Source organism: Prinia subflava, chromosome 2, assembly GCF_021018805.1.
Source record: "Prinia subflava isolate CZ2003 ecotype Zambia chromosome 2, Cam_Psub_1.2, whole genome shotgun sequence".
In the NCBI taxonomy this organism is placed as follows: Eukaryota; Metazoa; Chordata; class Aves; order Passeriformes; family Cisticolidae; genus Prinia; species Prinia subflava.
In genome coordinates, this window is record NC_086248.1 from 98,816,421 (window position 1) to 98,840,914 (window position 24,494).

The following is a 24,494-nucleotide window of genomic DNA, read 5'->3' on the forward strand; positions in this document are numbered from 1 at the left end:
CATTTATGCAGTAATGCCTCTTGGTTTCTGTGCATAAGTACAATATACCTCAAGTTCCAGTATTCAAAGAGATCTTAAAATTAGGATAGAATTAAAGAAAATTCCTTGTACTTTTACTGGTTAACAAAATTTTGTAACAGTTGCTAAAGATTGTATTCTGTATTTCTTCTTTATGTCTTCGTTCACCTAATCTTTTGCCTACCACTCATTCCTGTTTATTTTCCTTTTGTCTCAGTTCCATAACAACAACGGAAAGTAAATCTGCCCATTTCTTTTAATAATGTTATATCCTGTGACTGCGGGCTCTTATTCTCAGCACAGACGTCTGCAGCCGTTATTTTAGCTTCAATTTTGGATTACATACTGACTCAGTCCCCCTCAGCCATAAACCAATCTGTGATTTCTTGTTTTCTAGTCAGTGGAGAGAAGACACCTCGAGGTACCGCTCCAGACTCAAGCAATTTGCTCACCAGTAGAGGTGGCCAGAAGAAGTTTGGATGGGAACAAAAGCTCCTGGGAAATCTCCAGCTCAGCAGTGCCCCCTTTTCTGATCCAGCAGGTAACTGTCGAGGCTGAGAAGCATCATCAGATAGGAGAGATTTCCAGCTAGCACAGATTTCATTTAGATGTTGCTAAATGCAATTTCTTTTCCTCCAAAGCCTTCGTTTAGAGCTTTTCCCAAGTCCCTTACAAATAAAACAAAACATGCTCTAGAAATAAATTACCTTGAGCTGCTAACTGTAACTTGGATTTGACTGTAACAGACTGCAAGCTGCTGAAAGAACAGAGTGGGCTGCTTGAGGTAAAGCTTGGGTTTAAACTGTAAGATAAGTGTGCTTGGTGTCACGGTCATTTAAAAATTGGCAGGAAACAAAGTGAAGTGAGTTTAGCATTTGCTAACCTGAACACCCAACACTAGTTAACACAGACTTGGTTTGAACTAACATAGCCTCACTTTTTCAGTAAATATTCATTGTCCATTTGAAACACTACAGCACTGGGCTTAATTACTTAGAAACATCGGTCTTGTATGTTCACATTACTGTACTCTCCCCTACCCTTCAGCTCCTCTTTCCAACCTAACTGTAATGGTGTGGGCCAAACAGGTGCAACAGTTCCCTTCCCTGCGCCCTCCCCTCGCTGTCTCCCAATTGTTTCCCTCTCTCCTCTGCCAGGCTTTCCCACATATTCATGATATCTGTTTGGGGCCTGAAAGGTGCATTTCCATTTGAATCTGCTTCCTTCCCTCCTCCTTGCCAGCCTCTCTTCCTGGACTGGTTCAGGCAGCCACAACCTCCAGCCTGCCTGGGGCAGCAGGGCTGACCATGGGAGTGAGGGGTAGCGACAGGACAAGTGCTTGTTACAACTGCAACTCTCAGCACCGAGTGCAGCTGTTTCTCCTCACTTAGGGCCAGCTACTCACCTGCCAATGTGAAATATCACCCCTCTTAAATTAGAGCAGGGTTGATATATGCCTCCTTTGCTCTGTCAGGAAGCCTAGGGATTTGTTCCTGCTGCCGCCTCCTCTCCCACTCTTCTGCCTAAGAGGAGTTCTTTGCATCTGTTCTATTCTAGGCTGTATTTCACTTTGCTACTGCAATGTTCTGTTGAGGTTGCACGAGCTAATGGCGTTGGTTCTGATCTGACCGGTCTGTGTGCCCAAAAGCCCCACACAGCCTTCAAAGCCTCCCTGAAAAGCTGGATCCATGAGACCACTCCATGCTGCCACAGCGGGCAGCTGCTGCTGCTGCCTGAGCTCTCTTGTGAAGTCAGCTCTGGCAGCAGAAGCTGAGGGGACAGCCTGCGGGGTCGTTGAGTTGCCATCACATGGAGTTTACTGATATTTTATGTCCTGAGCATCACACAGCAAGAGAAGTGCAGAAGCACTGTCAGGAGCCTTAAGGCAGCGAGACAGAGGCAATGAGCCTGTATGAGAGGATGCTGGGCTGGGTGAAACTGCACTTCGGCGATAAAGGTTGTGTTTAGCTCTATTACAGATGTTGTGTTTGAGCTTGGGCTGTCACAAAGGTATAATTTACAAAAGTATCTTTACATGTTCTCTTTGAAGATCCTTTGAAGTCCTCCCTTCAGTATCTGTATCTGTTTCCTGCCTGTAAGTGGAGCTGTCTTTTAAGTGCTCTCAGTATTGCCCTTGGGTCAGTGATCTCATGGTAGGATCTGTAGGCAGGTGTAGATTAGGGATTTCTGGCTGACTTTCTGGAGGTGGTGATGTCGTTTCCTAAGACAGCTGTACATTTCCTTCCAGGGTACCTACTGTTTTAGCAACAGAAAAAAAACCATTAGATTTTAGATGCAAAATTAATGTAAAGTGTGTGTGGGCTAGAAATACTGTGGCTGTAAATTTTTTTGAGAATTTTGTTATTTCCTACTTCTCACAAGACTTGACATCATCTAGCTCTTCTGCTCCCTGTCCTATCTCAGGAATTCAATTTAAAGAAAGGCTTGGATAGTAGAAATAAAGGGAATCAGATTGCATGAGGGTAGAAGAGAAGGTCACTGAGGTACTTTGAGCAATTAAAATCATTTGTGATGACCTTGGGGTGAGAATTCAAGGCAATTCCAATCTAAAACAGCTTGCCTATTTTCTGGGCTTTATCCTTGGTCTTGTTCATATTCTGTCTAAAATTGTCTCTAGCCCTTGGGGTTTGAAATTACTCCTACAGCAATTTTCTCCGCTTGTGCCCTCAGAGTAGACAGGGCAGAAACAGAGAAGCTGAGTGGCAGCTTCTTGCAGTGAAAGTCAGTGCATTTCTGAGGCTCTCTGCAGCACCAAACCCCCTTTCTCCTTTGTGCTGCTGAGCCCCTGCTTGCTGTCAGGAAACACTACAGATGCTTGTTTGGTCCCTGGGCTATGCGTTTTACCCAGCTTTAATCTTGTTTCTTTCTGCATCCTGTAATGTGTTTAAGAAACCTCGGGCTGAGTCTGTCAAGGCCTTTCCTTTGATGGCCACATATTTACTGTTGTGTGAGTGAACCAACAGCATCAGCACCACCCTGAAGTCCCAAAGACTGCACTCGCCAATGTGAGCTCAGCTAAAAGTAATTACAGTTAATAGGATCTTTGACTTGTGTGATGGATCACATACTATAATATTTCCTTCTTAAGAAATCTTACTGAAACGAAGAATTGTGCTCCTAAAGCTGATGAGACAACAGGATAATAAAATGCCCTCCCTAGGTCCCCAAGCCAGCTCAGCCTACGCAGCAGGAGCTGCAGTCTGAAAGACAGGTAGCACTTTGTTTACACAACATTAAGTCCAAAGCAGCTCAGTTGTTTTCAAGGGCATGAGCCCTCCACTTGCTCCTCTGTATCTGAGCACAACCTCTTACACACACCTGCTGCTTTGGCCTGTGCTTGGAAATCCATTTCCAGCAGAAGCAGTGGTTGGCACCACCAGCCCCCCGTCCTCTCTGTTCTCAGGCCCTGTACCTACTGACTTGCTTCTTCAGCCTTGCCATTGTTGGTCATGGCTCAGAGTGCCTCCAGGTCATGCTCGCTGGAGATTCAAAACACACAATACAGCTGCACTATGAAACATCCTAAAGCCTCCAGAAATGTGTTACCCACTGTAGTGTGTCATACCTGCGATAATGAGCACACTCAGTAGAATACGACCTGAAATGTCTGCAACTAATGTGGTGTTGTTACTCTCTCAAGTTTCTTGAGGACCAGCACAGAAAAATTCCTGTGGTGTTCAAATCACATAGTTACTTGCAGTGCAAGGTAGCCATTAGGTAGATGTTCACAGGGCAGTGCAATGCTTTCCTTTTCAATTAAATAATGATGTGTTATTTGCTGGAATACCAGCTTCTTGCTGAAAGGCTGCAGGTGAAATTTGATTTTAGAAGTAGGCTGGAAAAACAGTTGTAACAAGGTCTGATATGCCAAAAGATGGTAACAGCTTTAATGGAACCAGGACTTTTCACTGAGATGGTTAAATCTGCACAAAAGGCTGAGTGCTCTTTATTCTGTAGTAAACCCAGGCTTACTTTGGCTTTGGTTTTAAATTGGTTAGCTATTAGTTTAAGTAAAACTGAAAGCTTCTCAAACCATACTATCATTCAACTACCAATTAAAAAGTCAATTTATATCAAGCCAACGCAATTTCCTTTTATGCACAAGGCTAGAATATGGGAAATTCAGGCATATAAAGATACAGTGAGCAATAATGAGGAACTCGAGGTAAACAAATTACTATCACAGAAGCTGGAGGAGACAAAATAGGATTCTCAGTAGGCAAAGGAGATAACAAGACACAGAGCAATCAAGCTTTAATTAAAGATTTCTGGTGCTTCTGAATGGGCTTTAAATACCATGAGGATAGCCCCTCTTTTGATGTTTCAGCTTCTCTTCTGTCCCAATGACAACTTATTTGTGTCAGGGCACACAGTACAAAAATGGCGTGTTATGCAATGTGCAAAAATATTAACCTTTTCTTTCCTCAAACCTTACATTGTTTTGTCCCTTCTGCTCCGCATATCCTCCAGCCACTGTGCAGCCCTGGTTTTTGCATGGAAACTGCAATCAAAGCATTTTCTTACCCAGACTGGGTTACTGTTTTCCTCCAGTCTCTTCCCCACAGCATTTAGTGGTTGCACAGATTTTGTTTTCCATCAGGTAGAGTCCTGTTTTGCGTACTTCCATGGCTGTTTCTCGGAAGAACCTCAGTCACATTAGTTAATCAGATGAAGGAGCTGAAAGGGACAGCAGAGCAAGTATTAAGTAAAAGATAATTACATTTGGTTCCTCTTTGTGTGCAATTATACTAACTGAACTGTTGGTATAATGCAATAAAGGTATCTGCAGAATTGTATTTTTGTATTATGCATCAATTAACACAGTGAATAACAGTCCAGTGCCCTCCCCCCAACAAAAGTAACATTCTGAACAGGAAATGTTTGGACACAACAGTGGGATCTCCCAATATGTAGGTATGAATTTCTCTATTGCAGTGTTTACACTTCCTTTCCCTGTAGGATTGCAAATAGCAACGATGCAGTACTGGAAATCAGCATGCAACCAGATACACCCAGCAAAGTTGAATAGGCATAATTGCTCTCTAGAGTTAATCACGCACTTGAAATAAAGAGGGCAATTCACAGGTTTCAGACCTACATTTCAAAGCTGCTTACTCTTAAGAATAGCAGTTTAAATTGCACAGAAACTGCTGTAAATCTCAGAAAATGTTTTAAAATAATTTTTCCACCTCCACCCAACTTGGTCTTTGTTATCTAATATGCATTTCTACCATCCTTTGTAATTATGAACAAAAGTAAATTCCAAAAAGTTGGTAGCATGTGTCACTTAACTCCCTTTATGGGAGATTCTTTGTGAAACATAAAAGGGAAAAGAAATTGGTTTTCTTCATGCTGTTTTGTTAGTGCCTGGTTTCAGAAGGTGGCAAGAAACAAGGTGTTCTCATTGCTGTCCAAAGTCAGTAGTGCTCTTACCCTCTTACACTGACCACAATTTCCTACAAGGATGCCCTGACTGTGTTCACTATTTATAAACACTTAAGAAAAATCTAAAGCATGAATCAAGCTTTTGAGTATTTCTTTGAAATTATACTCAGGATCAATCTGGTATACATTTGTAATCACTGCAGATGCTCTTCCTGTTGAACTGAAAGACATCCGAGACTTCTACTGCTGCCCTCATTTAGAAAATAAAGACAGAAATAGTAACTCCAGAAAGAGTGGAGTAGCAAACCTCTCTTAGTCTAGCCATACCTCAGTAACTGGTTCTCATATTGCTGGCAAGACTCACTAATTTCTATGATCATTTTATATCCCCTTAATACCATTTTGTAGACACACTTAACAGGTATGGGAATATGCTTGTGAGCATAACCTAGTTCTGTCATTTACCATCATCTTTCAACCCCCTGCCCCATTAATCTCTGGCAAATTCAATCTTGGGAAAGGTAATAATCTCCAATTACTGCTCACAGAACACTGTTAAACAGCAGAACCCAAAGCAAAATTGAAATCCTTACCTCACTGAACATGTTTCTTATATGTGCTTGTAGTGTATTCAGCCACAGGCTTCCAGCACGGCCCAGCCCTGGAGTCACTGGTAATGCATAACTGAGATTGCTCATGCACTGAGTAAAGTCTACAGCTCTCCACACAACCCGTGGTGCCAGTGGCAGCCACATGTTAGTGAAGATTGTGGTGGGCAGTTTCCCATAAGCCTCTGATTTCCCGTATTGGCCAAATATTGCCAGGCGCGAGGGAAGCTTATGGAAGTTTTTACAAATAGGTGAAGCAAACATTCCACTTGTTAAGGGCATCAAGCTTGATGACATTTGCCTGAGAAGAAGAGGCAAAGTGAGCTCTCTGAGGAAGAATTAATTGCATTCAGAAGTTTAGCAATGGAGTTCTTATGCCTCTGAAACATTGAATTTATAGCCCTTATTAATGTGGATTTTTACTCTGTTGGAAGTAGGAGTAGCTTTTTGGTCTGAATAGAGGTTGTCACAGCAAGTTACACAAACTGTTTCCTCATTTTTTTAAAGTGCCTATGCGTTTCACTAACATGTTACTCTAGGTTCCAAAATAAGCCAAGTACTGTGGCGCTTAATTTGCTCAAATTACTTAAGTTTTGGTCAGCAATGAGCTTAAATTAGGTTCAAACGAGCTTTATTTAAGAAATGCCAGTTAATACGTTTGGGCCTTTGAGGTATAGCCAAAATGTCTGTGTCTGTTTTGTGGTACGGAGTTTGTGTGCTGTACATGTGCCAATGAAATTGCTTTCTATGTTAGAAGTACAAATGTGCCTTGGGCTTTGCTCCACAGTTTTCTCTTCAGTGTTGCTGGTTGTTATTTGCAACAGTGCCTGCAGCAGCATTGCCTCAGGCTGCAAGTAGTATCAGAACTTCAAACAAATTAGTCATTTCAAGTCTTCTGGGATATTGTTCAGTCTGTTTTTCAAGAGCAGGACATCACTCCCCTTCGGCTGTGGTTGAAATCCTGTACCTTGATTGCTGTACATTTCATGTACCTAGGCAAACTGTGTGAAACCTAGAATTTCTGCTGTGCAAAAGGATGAGTGACCCTGTTGTAAATATGTCCATCAGTGAATTCATTATGGAAAGAAAAGTTATGAAGGAAGAAAATTTTTTCAATTGTTTCAATAGAGCAAAAAAGACAATTTTTTGCAAAATGCTGCCTCCAGGACCTTGCCAATGTGTTGGGGAGCTTGCCAGGGAGCAGGAGGGCAGGTGAGTGGGTGAACAGGCAGAAACTTAATGTTTCCTCTGAAACCTAATGTTTAAAAGAAATTTAATATTTCTTTTAAAAGGGACGATTCTATCAAATTGAATTGATGCACAAATTATTCACTGAAATGTAGTACCCTAATCTGAATCTCACTGTGATCTCCACTTCCATTTTTTTTTCCTCACTTCAAACAGAGATTTCCATTTTTTAAACCTGGCTAGCATCTTGCAGCTACCATTGGCAGAATACATAGGGACCCTACATTAAACTGCCTGTTGTTTTTTTGTCATGGGAATCCTCGGCTGTTTCTGAACACTGGGTATACGTAACTTGTGTGAAGTTGGGCAGAATTCCAGAGTCTGCTAGGTTTTGGGGGAGGTTTAGCCCCGAGAGTCCTGTTGTTCTTCCCCCGGTGTGTGAGGTGCTGGCAGTGTTATCCTGCCACACACTGCAGAAGGAAGGAGGGATGTGGTGTGCACTGTGCAACTGACCACAGTTACTCACAGATGGAAAAAATCTATGCTTCTCACCAAGCTACTTAAGGATTTTCGATTCAGTGCTGCTGCTTTAGTCTTTGGAGATCAAAATAATGTTTCAAACTGAATTACTGTAAACTGCTGTGGCATGCAGCAACCTGTAGAAATGCTCTCTCCAAGCTCATAAGACATGCTGCAGTCATTTCTAGAATCAAGAGAAAATCAATACTTTGCAGGGACTGAAACCTTACTTCCAAAAAAGCAGTGGTGGGTTATTGAGGCAGGCAGCACTCTGGTTTGCTGCTGGGTTAGTGGTTTCAGATCATGGGCTGCTGTTACATCTGCACACTGAGGGCTGGCTTTATGAAACGTAAGAAAAGAGGGATGGGGGGAAGTGTGGGAGTTTTAGTCTGTATCCAGAATTGTAACTAAGATCCATCTGTCCTAATTATCTTGGAATGAGGGGCAAATTCTTCCTGTGTCATATTATGTCCCATTTAATTCAGTCACAAAGCTGTTCCAGGTTGGACTGGCTTCCAGTATTTATAAACAGGAGTAGGGCTGTTTGCACATCAGTGTAGCAATGACAGATGAGGAGATCGTGCAACACCTGGCTGTAGGTTTTACTAAAATCCCTGCTGGTTTAAATCAGGTACAGTCTCTCCATGGACTTCACTTGGGCCAGACTTCCTCCTGCAATGTTTTGGGCAAAGATCACTACCCAGTTCTGCTAGTTCTGAAACACATCTTTTTCTGTTCTTGTCTACCATCTACCTGAATAATGCAAGTAAATATTCTTGCTAGCACTGGCTGCAGCCACTGCAGAACGTGGGAGGCTTTACAGACAACCTTGTATACACCACTGGATCCATTACATCAGGACCACTTTAGAAATCCAAGATGTCACCTCCTGTGCTCAGCTGTCTCCAAGTTCCTTACATCAAACTCCCTGGCATAACATAGCTGTGGTTTTTCATTCCCCACCCTCTCAAGCTCTGAAAAAACAGATTCTAAGATCTTAGTGCAGATTAACTGATCTCAAATTGCCACCAGTGTTTGCCTTTACTCTGATACTGCCTCTGCACTGGAAGTGAGCCCCCTCTAGTCTTCCCTAAATGCAAAAAATACAAAAGCTGTTCCGGGTGCTTCCATTCACAGCCTGAAGGTATAAGGTCTGCAGCAGAGGGAAATTCTCCTTCTGTTCCACCAGGGCTTTTAAGGAACCAGAGGACCATTTCAAAGTATTTTGGAATAAGATGTAGTTCATTGATTCCCAGTCCCTGGAACCCAGAGGGAGCCACGAGCAGGCAGTTTCAGGTCCAGCTGTGCTGTGTATTACATGTGGAATCATCTAGAGATAAGTTTTCCAAGGTCAGGTAGGCAGATACCTAAGGAACAGGTTTTATTTCAAGGGACTAAATCAGAAATGTAAAGATTTACCATAGCAGCAGTCTGCACGTGGTATGATCTGTCCTAGGTTTTATCACTTTGATTTTTCCATTTTGATTCTCATGTTTTGGGTTTATTGTCCCCTTGAAGGTCACCTGCATCTACCTTTGGGAACATGTTTGATATTTCACTGGAGACATACAAGTGGTTTCTTATTGTTCCACTTACCTGCCTGCCTTACCAAACATATGTTTCAGTGCAGGTGGCGAAGCCCACTGGGGTATTGCACTGTTAAATCACTGTGATAGCTGACAGAACGAGTCTCTCATCTTCCAGTTAGTGTGAGATTTTCCTTTGGGTTTGGGGTGGGTTTTGCAAGGATAAACACAAGTAACTTCTGGTGCCAGAGTGTTCAGAGCTACTGAAGCATTTTGCTTTAGTAACTTCTAGACTTTTCTTCTTAATCCTTTACCCTCTTACCTGTTGTTTTGGAGGCTTTTGGGGGGTACATCAGAAGCAAAAGAGGAGAGGGAAATTCTTCCATTTGCTGTCTAATAATTTTAAGATTTCATACTGCCACGCACTGCAGAAGGATTGGAAAAATAAGCGAAATTAGTACCTAAGTGAAGCAAATAATAGTGACAAAATCTGAAGAGGACCCTTTCAAGGGAGTTTTGAGAAGGGGTAGTGTAGATTTTTCAGTAAAACGGGATAATTCTCTCAGCAGTAATTTGGGAAATTTTCTTACAGAGTGTTAGTTTTGCACAACACAATTTTACCAATGTTTTTCAGAAATGCCATTTATTTCTTAAAGTTCTGTCAAATTCTTTGATCCATTTCTTTCATTCATTGAGGGGTTTTTTGTAAGAAGGAATTTAGCTCATCGTCAGGATTAGTTTGTGAAAAGGTAATTCAGACTTTTTTTTCTGGCTAAGATAATGTGGTTTTTTGTATTTGTGGAGGGTAGACCTCTCCAGTAACAGTAGAACTTTTGGCCTTGCTCATCCAGACACAAGCAGACAACCATTTCTAGACCACATCAGCTTAGACAATAGCTCTGAATTCCAAGAAGCAGGTCAAGCTAATCAGAACATCCTAAGTGGGAAGGGATCTGCAAGGATCATTGAGTCCAACTCCTGGACATTGAGTCCAATTAATGCCCTGTCTGAACTAATTAGTGTCACCGCTGAAGGAATCTGCATGTGTGGCATTGCTTTTGTGGAAGCTGACAGAGAAATGGTGCCCTTTGAGAAGGTCATATGGAAGGCTTGCTGGACCAACATAATCAACATAAGTAAAAAAAACTTCAGCAAATCTTTTATCTTTAATGGTAGTAGAACTACCTAATGGAGTTTATTAGATTGTGTATATTAGTTATTAATAAGTATGTTTGATAAATCATGCCATGTTCACAAAAATTGCTTGTCCATTTTACCATCTAGATTTACCATCTAGAGCTTAGTTTTGATTATATATGAAGTATTTCCTGATATACTAGAAAATAGAACAAGGTGTGTTTTACAAAAGCAGTGTGGTCATGGGACTGCAATGCTCCTAAAATGAATCTTTAAGGAAAAGGACGTAATTGTCACCGTCATGCATTCAAATTTTTAAAAATTTGGGGTTTGGGAGCACAAATTAGCAAAGCTTTGTTCTAGAAATCTATTTTTACAGGATTAGTAGTTCCAGTTGATGGAAATGGCTGTTACAGGGAGGTATTGACTTACACCCATAGATCTGGCCTAGAAAATGCAGAGCTGGATGCTTGTTTTACAGGCCTCAGTCAGGTGGTTTTTTTTCTGAAGCTTAATTTGAGTCTCCTGTGAGCAAATAATTATTCAAATTGCTGTTAATCTATTGTTGTAATCACTGTGATTATGTTGTATTTACAAGTTTTTATCTAATTAACAGTTACTTTCCCATTTAAAATAAATTCAATGGCCAAATGTCTCTCAAAACTGAAAGGGCTAGAATGCACCAGCCTTGAGATTATGAATGAGCACTTAACAGCCCAGAGAGCAGAGCCTGAAGGACTCTGTTGGATTTTTCTCTACTCTGCGCTTTTTGCCTTTTTGAGCCTTAGGAAAAATAGAACTATGTTTATTGTTGTGATGGATTTCTGGAGATGTTGATGAAAAGCTGTCAAATACTGAGACACTGAGAACTATGAGACTTTTAAAATAATTTTATGGGTATTTGTTTGGGTTAAAACCTCAGGGCCAGGTTCTGCTCTTGGTCCAAGAAGCAGAGCAGCTAAAGAGCAGAAGAACTCCTTGGTCTCTGGATGTTGGAGTCATGCTTTGGATGTGTCCTCCTTTCAGATCAGTGGTTGTTCACCACCTGTGGTGCCAGTGGACCCTATGGTCCCACACAGAGCCAGTGCAATGATGCCTACAGGAATTCCAAGCTCAGAGTGGTGGTGGGAGCTGAAGGGATTCTCCAAGGCATTCAGATCTGGAGAGTACCAGCAACCAACACGTACAGGTAAGGGAACTGTCTCTGATTGTCGTGATGTATCTGGGTTTGAAACTATCCAAGCTGCAGATACAGACTAGGCATTTTTGAAGCATTACATTCAGAAATTTGGCCACATCTAGTGAGGTTTTACCTATCACTGAGCCTGTGACTTCTGGTCTCTCCCATCTCAGATTTGTTCCCTGGAAGATGCAACCTTTTTGGTGAAAAAGAAACTTTGAGGCAGGCAGATCTTTAACCTAAACAGTTACAGGTAGGGAGAGCTCTAGCAGTAGCTGAAAATGAAGCATTTTCACCAGACCAAGAGGAATACATTTCCCATTTGTCATTCATTGAGCCCTAGGATCAGGATGAGTTTTTCCCACCCTTCACTTGGTGTGGAGGGCACAATCATGAGTCAGTGTTTCTTACAGGACAGCTTGTATCAGCCTCTGCTCAGCATCGTCACATTTTTGAATCTAGACACAGAAAGCTGAGCTTGTAAGCCTGGCTTTCCACAGTAGAATTGATTTTGGAAGCCAGCCACCTACATGGTTGGGTCTGTGATACTGAGGGTTCTAACACTTAAATCCCCCTGTGGAGTTATTTTCAAAGAGAGATGATCAGACATGGTTCAGTGCTACTTAATCAGATTTTTACCAATCATTTTTTTCTTTTGCTCTTGCTGGGGAAAGAAATAAATCGAAGTGTAGATCACTGTATCTGAATGGTAACATGAAGCCATTACATGCCTCATTTTGTAAGCAGAACTGTCAGTTTGAACCAGTGACTGTCTGGTGGTGGTTTTTTATTCAGCATTCCATATTCAAACCAATGATAGTATCTTGGATTTCAAAGCAAAACATTCCATTGAAAGCTTTGAAAAAAATTCAGTTACAATTTTCTGATCCCATCATTTTTTCTCCTTTATATTGAAAAAGAATGTTAATGTTGAGGCTAGTGTCAGTCTCTAATAGAGGTCTAGGGCAAAGCAGTTTTGAGAAACTGGCTAGGCTAGGCACAAGTTCTGCCTGAGTGCCTATTCCTACAAGGATTGATGGTAATGCAGAAAGCATTAATGATATTTTACCCAGCTATCAACAAGGAGTTGCCTGAGGTGAGTAGAATTTTTCAGAACCAGCATCCAGTAAATATGGTTATAAAGCACAGCCCAAAAATGAACAGGCAAAACACCCCAAAAGCTTACAGCACTGTCATTTCTTTAATATAAGAGTCCAAGAAGGGCCAGAATTCCTGTACAACTGTAGGCTGACTTTTTGTTGCACAATACAAGCCCTGGGCCCTTCAGGGATGACCTGTCTATTTAAGTCCTATAAATGACCTAACAGACTTTTAGGTTCTGTATAGATCATAGATGTATAATGTCATGCATAAGATATATATAAAGGGATGACATTCTCTTCTGCACCTCTTAAGGCTATAGTAGAAAATTTGCAGCCTGGGGAAAGCAGGAGGCAATTGTGGGCTTAAATTAACTTGACATCTTCCTGATTCTGGTCTGCTGAAGGGGCAGCAGAGTATGCTAGCATAGCATAGCCCTAGGAAAATGTCAAGTTGCAATATCAATTCCAGGGCTTCCCAGAGTCTGGACTTACTGCCTGTGTTTAGCTCAGCCCTGCTGCAGGGTGGATCCTGTGAGTTTTCCTGACGGGCACTGCTGTGGAACACCTGACCCAGGGAGAAAACCCTCCTGCTGGCTGCTGGCCTCTCGAGAAAGCTGATGTTCTGCCACATCAGTGTGTTTTACACTGTGTAATGTAAACTCCTGGTAATTGCTCAAGAAGGATATCGATTTTGTGAACATGAGGAAGAATATTATTGAAATACAGACAGCTCAACTTTGCACAAAACTGCAAGCACAAACCAATGACAGTCAAAAGACCCCACCATCTGTGAGGGTCTGAGTAGGCTGCCATTCACTGTAGTGCCCACATTTGAAAACTGGAGTTCTACATGCTCTGGTTCACTCCCATGGGACTTCATATTGTGTAACAATGAAGTTAAATATTATAAAAGAATATTTTTGTTTCAAATTTCCTTCTAAGCATTCAGAAGGTCTGGTCATCCAGGTCTTATGACCAAGTATGAGAGAAGTAGACTGTAATAAATTACACATTATCATCCTTAATCCAACTTCTTTCCATTTTTAAAGGAAGAGGTTTAGGTCCATTTTGCTGAGCGCCCTGTTTGTGGTCACTTTCACTGTCCTCTCTTCTCTATAGTCCCTTCATGTAAGGTGGCACAAGAACACAGCCCAGTGGTGTGCAAAAAGTGTCATTCTGAGTCAGCCAGCCTAGGCACAGCATTTTCTCATATTCTCAAGACTAGCTCCAGAGTTTCCAATAACCTGGATGTTACAGGACATGTTTTTCTCCAGCCCTGGTTTGCACAGCCTGGTTTACACTCTGCACATCTTGACCCTTTCTGAAGGTGTGGGCTTCTTTTTCAGATCCCACAAGTGTCATAGTAAAAGAAAAGAAGGAAGGTGGTGGAAGGTACTCTGTGTTCTTTCTTGAGATGGGCTGAACCTTTCTTCAGGGCCAATATGGTTAAAAGGCTTCCTTCCTCCTGTAAAAGAAAGGTGTTCCTAATGAAAGGGATCCTCCTAAAATTTGAAGTCAAGAATAACTATTTCAATAGTGAGACCATTTTGAATAGGGAATGACTGTCACCTGAACATACTGGGTTTTATTTGTCTTCAGCCTTTGAATGAGGCTGGGTTTCCTGAGCTTTCTGACATCACTGCTTGTATGCAAAATCTGTTCTTACATGGAAAAGTATGGCCCCTACTGGCAGCCAATTAGCCCTGCCAGCTTGCTGTGCCTGGTAGTGCACCTCATTAGCCATTGCAAAATTCTACAGCAAATCAACCCAGTCTTCAGATTCATGCAGCATCTGTTCAGGGTGGCCCAGTGCTGTGTCCATCACTTTTTCTGTTGGCTCTGGTACAGCCTAACTGAGGACTGATTGCTTTGGTTATCAGCAGTGGCATGAACATAATCATGTCACATTGCCAGAATCTAATATGCTTTATGAGACACTGCCTGTTTGCAGGCAGGACTGTGCTGGGCAGAGAGCAGCCAGGTGCTGGAGGAAAGGAGGTGTTAAAGCAGAGCACTTAAGCTGTGCCTGGTAGGAAGCTGAGAGCAATTTTTGAGTTCTGAGTCCTGCAGTCTCTGGTTACATGCTCCAGGTGGAATTTTGCTCTCATAGAAATATGAAAGCTGCTAATGTCAGTGGAGAATTAGCTGCTTATTTCAGATCTAAATTGAGTTGCTGTACTCAGAAAGTTGAATAACTCTGTATTTTGTTGCAGCAGAAATGTGTGTTTTATCATGATCCCTAAAAAGTGCTTTGAAATCCTTTGCTGAAAGCTGCTTTAAGTATATCCATTGTTAGAAAGGGAGAGGGAGGAGCTGAGAAAGCGTTACTGCCACATGTTTGGGCACACCAACAACTGTAAGCACCTCTGAATCCTCACTGTTTGAAATAAAAATCCCAGAGCCTTAACTGAGACTGCAGGAGCCTGTGTGTAACCTGCCCACTCCTGGCTGGAGACAGTGAGGTGTTCCTGATCACCATGGGTTTGGCACAGGGGCTTTTGCCTTCCATGTTTACTGCAGGTAGTGTCACCTCCATCTACTTTTCTTTCTGTGTTCCTCTGGTCCTGGGAATAAGGGAGCTGTTTTCCATCTGGTCCATACTACCAGGACCAGTTAGGCTGTCTGTTTTCTCAAATCTCCCTCTGTCAATCTCATGCTTAATGTTCTTTTAGCCATATGTCCTGTTTTTACCAGTTCTCCTGCTTCTGTTCTTTCTCTTGCTGGCTGCAAACTTCTCAAGGATGTGCCTTCTGGGAAACAAGATGTGTTTCATATATTAAAGCTGGAAACTACAGGGACTTGCTCACTCTGTTCTCAGCAGTGTTTGCCCAATAATCAATGTGAAAGAATCTGTTTTGTAGCTACAGATCAAGCTCACAGATTGAAACAGAGCAGAAAAATCCGTCTTCAAGCTTTGGGTTTAGATTTATTTAGAATGTCAGGTCTTCAGAGCACAGCTTTGTGACACCATGTGCAAAATGCTTAGTCCTCAGAAGTGGTTTGTGCTTCCTTCCACCTGCCTTCACCTGGGGAGAAACTCAGATGGCAGCCTCTTGTTTTCTTTTTTCTGCAGCATCTCAGGCTATGGAGCTGCAGGTGGGAAAGGAGGGAAGAACACCATGGTGCGGTCCCACGGAGTGTCTGTGCTGGGAATTTTTGACCTCCAGAAGGATGATACGCTGTATATCTTGGTGGGACAGCAAGGAGAAGATGCTTGTCCTAGTGTAAGTGATTGCCTTTCTTTTTTGCCTTCATCCCTTCTAGCAATCCATGGAGTTTTGTTTTCACAGAGAAAAACATTGTCCTCTATGGGTTTGGGGCTATAGGAGTCAAGGAATAGGTACAGTTTCACTGGAGAGCATGAGAACATGAAGCACCATGCCCCCATGCTTGCTTCTTTTCAATATTTGGTCCCCACTGATAATACACAACAGGTTCCTGACTGATCTGAGTATCTCAGAGTGCCTGTGGGGAGCTTGGAGACAAAAGAGACAACCCTGCCTTCCATTCCTCTGGAGATCAGTCTTCAAGGCTGACCTTGCAGGGCTTTGCCCTTGTTCCACTACAAAGCCTAGCCCTGCCATTATCATATACTCTGCACCTCTAGAGATGCCTGTATCACAGGGCCTGCTTGGTTATTCTCCATGTGGGAATAGGAAAGAGAAATCAATTGTTGTTGGGTCAGTCCTGATTTTTATGTTACTAACCAACCCTTGCTGCAAATGTCTTGAGAGATGGATGGGCACTATTGGCATGCACAGTAGTTTATTAATTGTTTAGTGTTTTTTGGAGGAGGATGTGGGAATAGGAAACTGCCATGGAGCAAACTAAGCATTATCTGATGAAATTTCACCTACAGGTTTGAGCTGGACATTTAAATGATGTGCATTTCTCAGCTGATAATGGCTGCCATCCAAGAGATTAAAGCTTACCAGTCTGTTAGAGCAGAGAGAGGTTGAAGGATGATATAGACAAGTAAGAGGGGTTCTCAAGGCTGGCTGCTGAAGTAAATAATGTTAAAACTAGAATTACACATATCTACAAACAAACCATTAATATAAAGCCTTTTTGAAATGAGAAATGGCCTAACTCAAACGTCCATCCAACGTCTTTAACTAGGACATTCCAGCTGAGGGTAATATATGGACTCATTAAATTGCAGGCCACTGTAATCTTAGTGAGAATTTATTGAGTGCTAATGTAATTCTTTCATTGAGGCAAAGAGATTGCATTGACTCGTAGAGGGGACTTTTACTAGATTGGATTGTAATCAGTTATGTCTTTGCCAAGAAGGATTATATTTTTTTGTAATCTAGTGGTTCCTTTGGGTCATTGACTTTGTCATTTTATTAATCATTCCCACCCAACTCCAAATCAATTAAGGAGAGGGAAAAAACAAGGAAAGGAGGACTGTTAGTTCTTTAGGCAAGTCTGCACACACAAAATGGATGCCACTCATTCTCTGGCACAACTGAGAAGATATTTTGTGGTCAGCAGAATAATTTGGAATTTGGGCATACTTTTAACAGGTTCTTCTTCAAAAAGAAAACATATACATGAAAGTAGAAGGAAGCAGAAGGTCAATCCTACTATAACAAATGTTTGTGCATTTTGCCCTGAAAGTGTTGTTGGTTTAGTAGGTTCAGTGTGCAATATATGTGCAATATAACAAAATAGTGTTACTGAGACAAAACCTGTACAGCAAAATAAGCTAGAATCAAAGTTTTCAACTTGAAAACACTCACAGAAAGGTCCTGCTTGTCATGCACTTTGGTGCTCCAGTTTTAAATCAAAAAAATACTTAGGTCATACTCCTGAAGTAGGTATAAATGGTGGTTTAATGTTGTAATTGAAATCAGTTTGTGAATTCAGGGATTTGCCATATATGGAAAGTTCACTATATTCGGTGATAATTGATGGAAGGGAAAAAATGCGAAGTAGGAAATGAGGATTTTTAATGAGGTATTTTTATTAACATCAGGTGAATGTTGCAATTGAAGGTGGGATTGCTGCTGTTTTGGTAGGTACTGGTAGTTGCAGTAAAATTGCAACTAAAATCAACAGCACATTGGCTGCTGGGCCCCAACCAATGGGGGACTGGAAATGAGGTAAATACACTTGGGTTCTGTCTGTCTCTGCCATTTGGCTGTCATGTGACATGGGAGAAGGCGCATCCTTGGAGAGTTACTCCCTTCCTTGTGAAAGACTCCTCCCTGACTTGTGAAATACAGACTGTTAATGCTGGGAAATATTTGCGGTAAATTCTGCTACGTTTTGTACATTAGAAGTTTGTGGAGCTGTTTTATGTGATAGTAGGTATCAGCATTGAGCTTTCTTCAAAATAATTCAGTTTAAAATGGCAACAATTTGTTCTGATGAAGGTTGAGGCAAAAAGCCAGACTCCTCTAGAACAGCATTTACTTGGTTCTGCTCGTGTAGTTTCACTGGAGGACAATTTCTCTCTTTGGGACAGTGAAGGGTTCATGAGGCCTCGGTGTGTACAAGGGAATGGAGGTTCCTTACCTGAATTCAGACCTGGTTTTCTGTTTGCAGACTAATGATATTATCCAGAAGGTCTGCATTGGAGAGAACAACGTGATTGAAGAAGAGATTCGTGTGAATAGAAGTGTCAATGAATGGGCAGGAGGAGGTGGAGGCGGGGGCGGTGCCACTTACATATTTAAGGTATGGAAACACAGTCCCCATGCACCTTCAGCATCCACACATCCTGCCACCTGCCTCTGAAAAATCACCTCAGGGAGAGGGTCCGCAGGATGACCTCTGGGTATCCTTAATTTCCACTTGAGAGATGTAGGGATCTGGGTTGACTCTTCACCCTTCTTTGAACTGCTGTGCAATATGGCCACACTTGCTTCAGCGTCTTGGAGTATCCTTTGCAAACATAATAGGTCAAACTGGGTTGGGTTTTTTTCAATAAAAACTGAGATGATGAAGCACAGTTCTACAGCAAAGGGCAAATTCTGCAAGACATCATTCAACACAGTCTTTGTAGAATGTGAGACTTCAGCTGTACTTTTGGCCTGACAAGGAGAGTTGAGGTTAGCCTGTATGATTTCTGTTGGCTTTCCTGTAGCTGTGGCCCACTGATGTTTGCTGTCCTGTGCTAGCTGAGATAGTACTCACTCCAAACACTGGTTTAAGCAGTCCTTTGCCAGAGGAGACACTGCAGAGCAGTTTCATTTGATGAGAGTCATCACATGGGACATTAAAGGCTTTCTAAGAGTCATCACCATGGTAGATACAATTCACAGAGCTACTGACACTGCTATTTCCTGTAGCACAACTTGGGAGGAGTATTCTTTAAATTTCTATTCATTAATTTTTTGGGTGTGGGTGCATAAATAATGCAATGATAGTGTCAGTGCTGAGCAGCCCTAGATACCTGCTTGGTGCAACATGCAGTAACTATCATGTGGCTGAACTTCCACGTACATGTCTGACTCAGCTTGAACATTGCCTTTATTTCTGAATTTGTTAAGATGGAGAACGGAGAACCGGTCCCCTTGATAATTGCAGCAGGGGGTGGTGGCAGGGCCTACAGGGCCAAAACGGACACATTTCATCCAGAAAGACTGGAGAATGATTCCTCTATTCCAGGGTTGAATGGAAATTCAGGAGCTGCAGGTAAGGAAAGTTTATTCCTTTTAAGAAAACCTCTGTGAATATGTGGTACTCCCAGATTCCTCCTCCTCGCAAGAAGACGAGCCAAAACTCATGAAAATACTGTTCAGGGGGAGCAGAGGATTATAATAGATGCAAATAGAAGGTACCCAGAGTGTTGGATACTCGGTGTAAATAAGGGTATCAGAGATTGTATAGCCACAGCAATGGCAACATTCTCCCAAAATAATGCAGTACTGTTCATAAACAAAGTTGTTTGATTTTTGATGTGGGAGTTTGCAGTGCCAGTGGGGCTGTACTGCCCCTGGGCTGTTTTGTGCTGTGTGGACATACTCAAGAGTTTCTCTGGCTTATGCAGAAAGAGCATAATTGCACCATGTCTAAAAGTCTCTGTGAAGAGACCTTGGAGTGAGCAACCAGCAGAGCTGAAAGTGAGTCACTGGTAAGTATGTTGTGTGGAGGGCAGGAATGGAACGTTTCCACACTCCTTTCAATAAATACAGTTTGCTCTACTTTAGAACTGATGTTTTTTTTCAAAAGTGTTTTAGTCAAAGAGAAGGGGAAGGCTCTGTAAACCAGAAAGAAGTGGTTGAAGAGTAGGTAGGGATATCTTTTTTACTTTTTCTAAAGAAAATACTCATCCTTCTGTGGTAGGTGAAAAGAGGTGCAGACGATGACTTTCAGCTGAGATGTTTTGAATGGATGCTTGTCCTGCAGATCCCTGCAGTGTTTTTTACACAAAAAGTAACCCTGGCTGTGCCTTTTCTCTTCTCTCAACTGCAGGTGGTGGAGGTGGCTGGAATGATAACACTTCCTTCCTGTGGTCAGGAAAATCCTTGCTGGAAGGTGCTACTGGAGGAAGATCCTGCCCCCAGGCCATGAAGAAGTGGGGGTGGGAGACAAGAGGGGGTTTCGGAGGGGGTGGAGGGGGGTGCTCCTCAGGTGGAGGAGGCGGAGGATATATAGGTAAAGTGGCTTCGTGTTCAAGGTGTCCCTTCCCCTCCTTTAGTGCTAATGATCAGCAAAATGCTGATAACTCTCCTGTAGCTAGCATATTTGACTGTTATGTACTAGTATGTCTGTGTGTTGCCTTTTTAGCACTAGATGAACTTATGGCATTTAGTCTTTGAGCAGAGAGCCAGATGCCAGTCCTTTGGCTGCAGCCCTGGCTTTGCACTTTGCAAAATGTGACATTAAGATCCTGCTGTGATTCCTGAGCTTTTCATGTTGGGGTGGCAGTGCTGGAGAAGGAGGAGCCACAGCTATGTGCTCCTGTTGCCAGTCCCTGTATTTGGAGGACTTTGGTCCTGGAGACGGGCAGCCAGGCTTTATGCTGGGGGAAAGATGCAGCTTCTCCCCTGCCCTGCTGTGGGTGGGCCTTGGTCCTGCACAGGTGGGCTCTGGGGGCAGAGGCTCAGGCTGCCAGCCAGCACCCCTCTTAATATGACTTCAGTCAACAAGGAGCTAATTTCTCTGTCTCGGGGCAGCTGTCAGATGGCATTATGTTGATTACAATTGGTGTGGGCCAGATTCAAGATCTCTACTAACCCATGGTCTCCTGGGCCACATCGTTTCTGCAGCCATCTGCGCTGTGGTGGACTCTTTAACCCGTGGTTCTCCACAGCCTAAATTAAGTATATGGTAGACTAGAAATCTTGAGAGGAAGTAATGAGTTTAAATGATTAAGTGCATGTTTTGTACCAATGTTCCTGTGTAATGCCTCTTTTTCCAACAGAATGACTCACATGACTTTTTTTTTTATTTCATTGAAGACAATTAAAGGGAAAAAGCTATTTTTGAGTGGGGTGGGGGAATCATTGCATGCTTGAACTATAAAATATGTGCCCCTTACTGTGTATCTAATATTTGTTATATATTGCCCATACTTTGCTTCTGCTATGTTCTATATGCTCAAGCACATATGAGCAACTCAAACTTCTTCAGTCCCCACTTCTGGTGGACCACCCTGCTTTTAGGGTGCAAAGGAGAGGAAGGATATCAAGTTATTCATTCCCTCTGCTGACACAGTAAATGCCTTGATCAGCAAGGGTACTAATTTCGCCCTGGAGTACTGGTGCTTTCCAGTCTCTTGACTACATAAATTTTAAGAAGGGCTTGTATGTTTCACAGCATCCAAATGGTTAAAGATGAAGTTTGTGCCTTAGTTTGCAACAGTCTACCTAAACAGAGCTTATTAATTGATTCTCAAAAGCTTCTGTCATTAAATATATATATAAATATATTAATACAAAGTTCTAGAGAAAAAGTCCAGTAGTTCATGCTACAACTTGCTAGATATTCCCTATATATTAAATGCTTTAATTTTTCTCTTTTTTCATTTGGATGCCTCCCTAAATATGCTGAATTTGTGCATGCTGCCGTGTAATATCTGTGTTTTATTGTTTTATGAGCCCCAGTCTGTTAAGGTAACTTCTGGTTTGACATAGGTGGCAATGCTGCAGTGGACAATGACCCAGAGATGGATGGGGAGGATGGTGTGTCCTTTATTAATCCAATTGGTACTTTATACACTCCAGCACTTAAAGGTATTCACATTGGTCAGAAGTCTTCTCGTGGGCTTATTTCATTGTAAAAATAGTAGGACCCCTTACCACCTTTTGGGGTACAGCTCACTGTCATGAACATGAGGAGGCAGAAAGTATATAAAGTGCAGTGGAGAATAGACAGAAGGAGCAGGAAAAAAACAGGGAGAGGAAACATCAAGCCTATGAAGAAACACTCCCAGCAGTACAGTCTACCAGACTACAGAATAATTTTGGACAAGGAAAGTGGTAACAGGACCTCACAGCTCAGATACTTTAGGAAAGAAACAGACAAAACACTTCACTGTGAAGACTGTTCACTAACAAGCAAGTTCCTTAGAGCATCCCGTGGTAAAATATCCAGATTCTGCCCAGTAGTGATGGGAGTAATAAATATTACCACTCCAACCTGGGTTTTCCCAAAAGTCAGTGTCTTTAATATGTTTGCAATATGTTCAGAAAACAACAAAAAATCTACTTGTTAAAAAAAAAAAAATTACTTCAGAACAGCCAGAAGTATTTTCAAATACAGATGCACTCTGGCCTGGTAGATTCAGCCAGAAAGTTTTGAAGATATTGCAGTGATTGATCTTGGAGGGAGTAAAGGCCAAGAAAGAAAAGATTGAGGCCAAGGAAATTATAAGAATGGTCTTTGCAGTAATTAACTCAGCTTCTTCATCCACTCCCTAGTGACAGAGGGGCACGGAGAAGTGGAAATTAGGCTGCACCTTAACTGCAGTCACTGTGAGATGGACGAGTGCCATGTTGATCTTGAGACTCAAAAAGTCATTTGCTTTTGTGAGCCAGGCACAGAGTTGGCTGAGGATGGTGTGTCTTGCACAGGTAAGTAGGTGTGTGGGGTACTACTGACAGGTGGGACAGAAAATGTGTGGCCAAGGGCTGTAGTTTGGACTGTAAGACATTCTGAAAGTTCTGTCTGATCTTTGGATCTTTCTTAAACCTGACTTCGGCTGAATGTTACCATCTTTCCTGCTGGTGTGTTCTGCAGAGCTGTTTTGCCAGGATACAGCCTCATCAACACTGAGGACTAGGACACTGAGCAGCAGTGCTGCTTTGCTCTACAGGATATGTTTGGCATCCTGAGCAGATATGAGCAGAGTCAAATTTTGTGTCTGCTTGTGCTGGTGTTCAGAGTCTGCTCTGAAATCCTGAAAGGTTGCTTGCTGAAAGAATTTTCCAGCTGAACTTAAATTCCAGCCCAGTTCTCTAAAGAACAAAAAAAAAAAAAAAAAAAAAAAAAAAAAAAAAAAAAAAAGTGCAAGGTGCCTGTGGATTTGGATATTTAACATAGAAGTTCAGAAACTGTAAGAAATTCTGTGCAAGATTTCCCTGAGAAAAAACTAAATACAGTGCCTGTACTTGCCTCTTTCAAAATCAGGTGTTCAGAGCTCCATTAGAAGGTTTACTTCACATTCTTGAGCAGCAGTTGGAGCAGGTCACCCCAGGGGTTTGGGATCCTGCTTTCAGCTTTGTCGCTGGCATGGGAAAATGGTTGTGTTTTTACCATTCCTGCCTGTAAGATGGGTAAAAAGTGTCATTTTTGGGTCATTTTGTCAAGGTGAAGTAAACCTTAATGGCATGATCCCACATGAGGATGCAGCTTCACTACACTGTTATCAGGTTTTTCTGCCTGGATTACATGCATTTAGGAGGTGAAATATTGCAGTCCTCCTCCTGCTTTTGCTGTGATTTGGCATTGATAGCAGCACTTTAACCCTGACAATGTAATGTCCTTTCCACCCCCTCGATCTCCTGCCCCTGTTTTTTATGGTCTTGTTTTCACATCCAGGGAGTTCACATGTTAATTCACTGATAGTGAACCATCTGTTTTAATGGCTTGATATTAATTGAGGAAAGTGAAACAGTGAGGTATGAGAAGTCACAGATCCTGAGAACTGGTCATGCCAGAGGTTGCTCCTACACTACTGGAGCAGCAGTGAGTAAATGGAAGGAAGAGCAGATAAAAAATTTGATGGCAAAAATGTGGCTTCTGGAAGATATTTTCAAACATGTAGTTCCTTTTTCTCCTTTCTGTTACAGCTGAGCCAGTGGTTCGTCTCCCTTTCTCCTTGGTCTTGTCTGTAGTGACTTCAGCATTGGTGGCTGCTTTAATTTTGGCTTTTTCAGGAATCATGATAGGTGAGTGTTTCTCTGCAAAAGGTATTTTCATATGGGGGCTGGATCTGAGCCACAGATAATTGGGCCCTGAGAGGCAAAAGGATTCAGGTTTTCAGCTACTGCTGTATTTAATGACACCTTCCCACACACATCTTTTTCTGATTTCTGTACCGCATTCTAACCACAATGACCAATTTGAGGAGGCTTCTGTTACTGACTGCATCTCAAAAGAGACATTATTGTTTGTGTTGTACTGTGAAGCTGCCAGAACACAGCTGCTTCTGGTTTTGTGAGATCTGGTGCTGTTTAATTCCTAAAAGCTTCCTTATTTGTGCACCTATCTACAGATTTCACCTCTTAATGTATGACATTTAAGCTTAAACTCTCACATAGGTCCCCTACAAACTGCTACTTAGTAGGATGTCGGTATTCTTGGCATTTTTATTTGAAATTCTGAAAGGTATTTTTCACCTTTTCGTGCTCCT

General features: G+C 42.1%; 1 protein-coding gene across 2 annotated transcripts in view; it reads left to right on the top strand.

The window, feature by feature from the left end:
• The window catches only part of ALK (ALK receptor tyrosine kinase), a 104,063-nt gene that overhangs the window by 57,011 nt on the left and 22,558 nt on the right, over nt 1–24,494 (top strand). Inside the window, exons 7-15 of one of the 2 annotated variants that reach the window (XM_063391181.1) lie at nt 416–559; nt 11,429–11,591; nt 15,759–15,909; nt 18,239–18,370; nt 19,186–19,330; nt 20,111–20,293; nt 21,775–21,873; nt 22,561–22,713; nt 23,932–24,030. In XM_063391181.1, coding sequence (XP_063247251.1) covers nt 416–559; nt 11,429–11,591; nt 15,759–15,909; nt 18,239–18,370; nt 19,186–19,330; nt 20,111–20,293; nt 21,775–21,873; nt 22,561–22,713; nt 23,932–24,030 — 1,269 coding nt within the window. Of the gene's footprint in view, nt 1–415; nt 560–11,428; nt 11,592–15,758; nt 15,910–18,238; nt 18,371–19,185; nt 19,331–19,387; nt 20,294–21,774; nt 21,874–22,560; nt 22,714–23,931; nt 24,031–24,494 lie in introns of those variants that run through there. The other variant, XM_063391179.1, reaches the window with a different exon arrangement.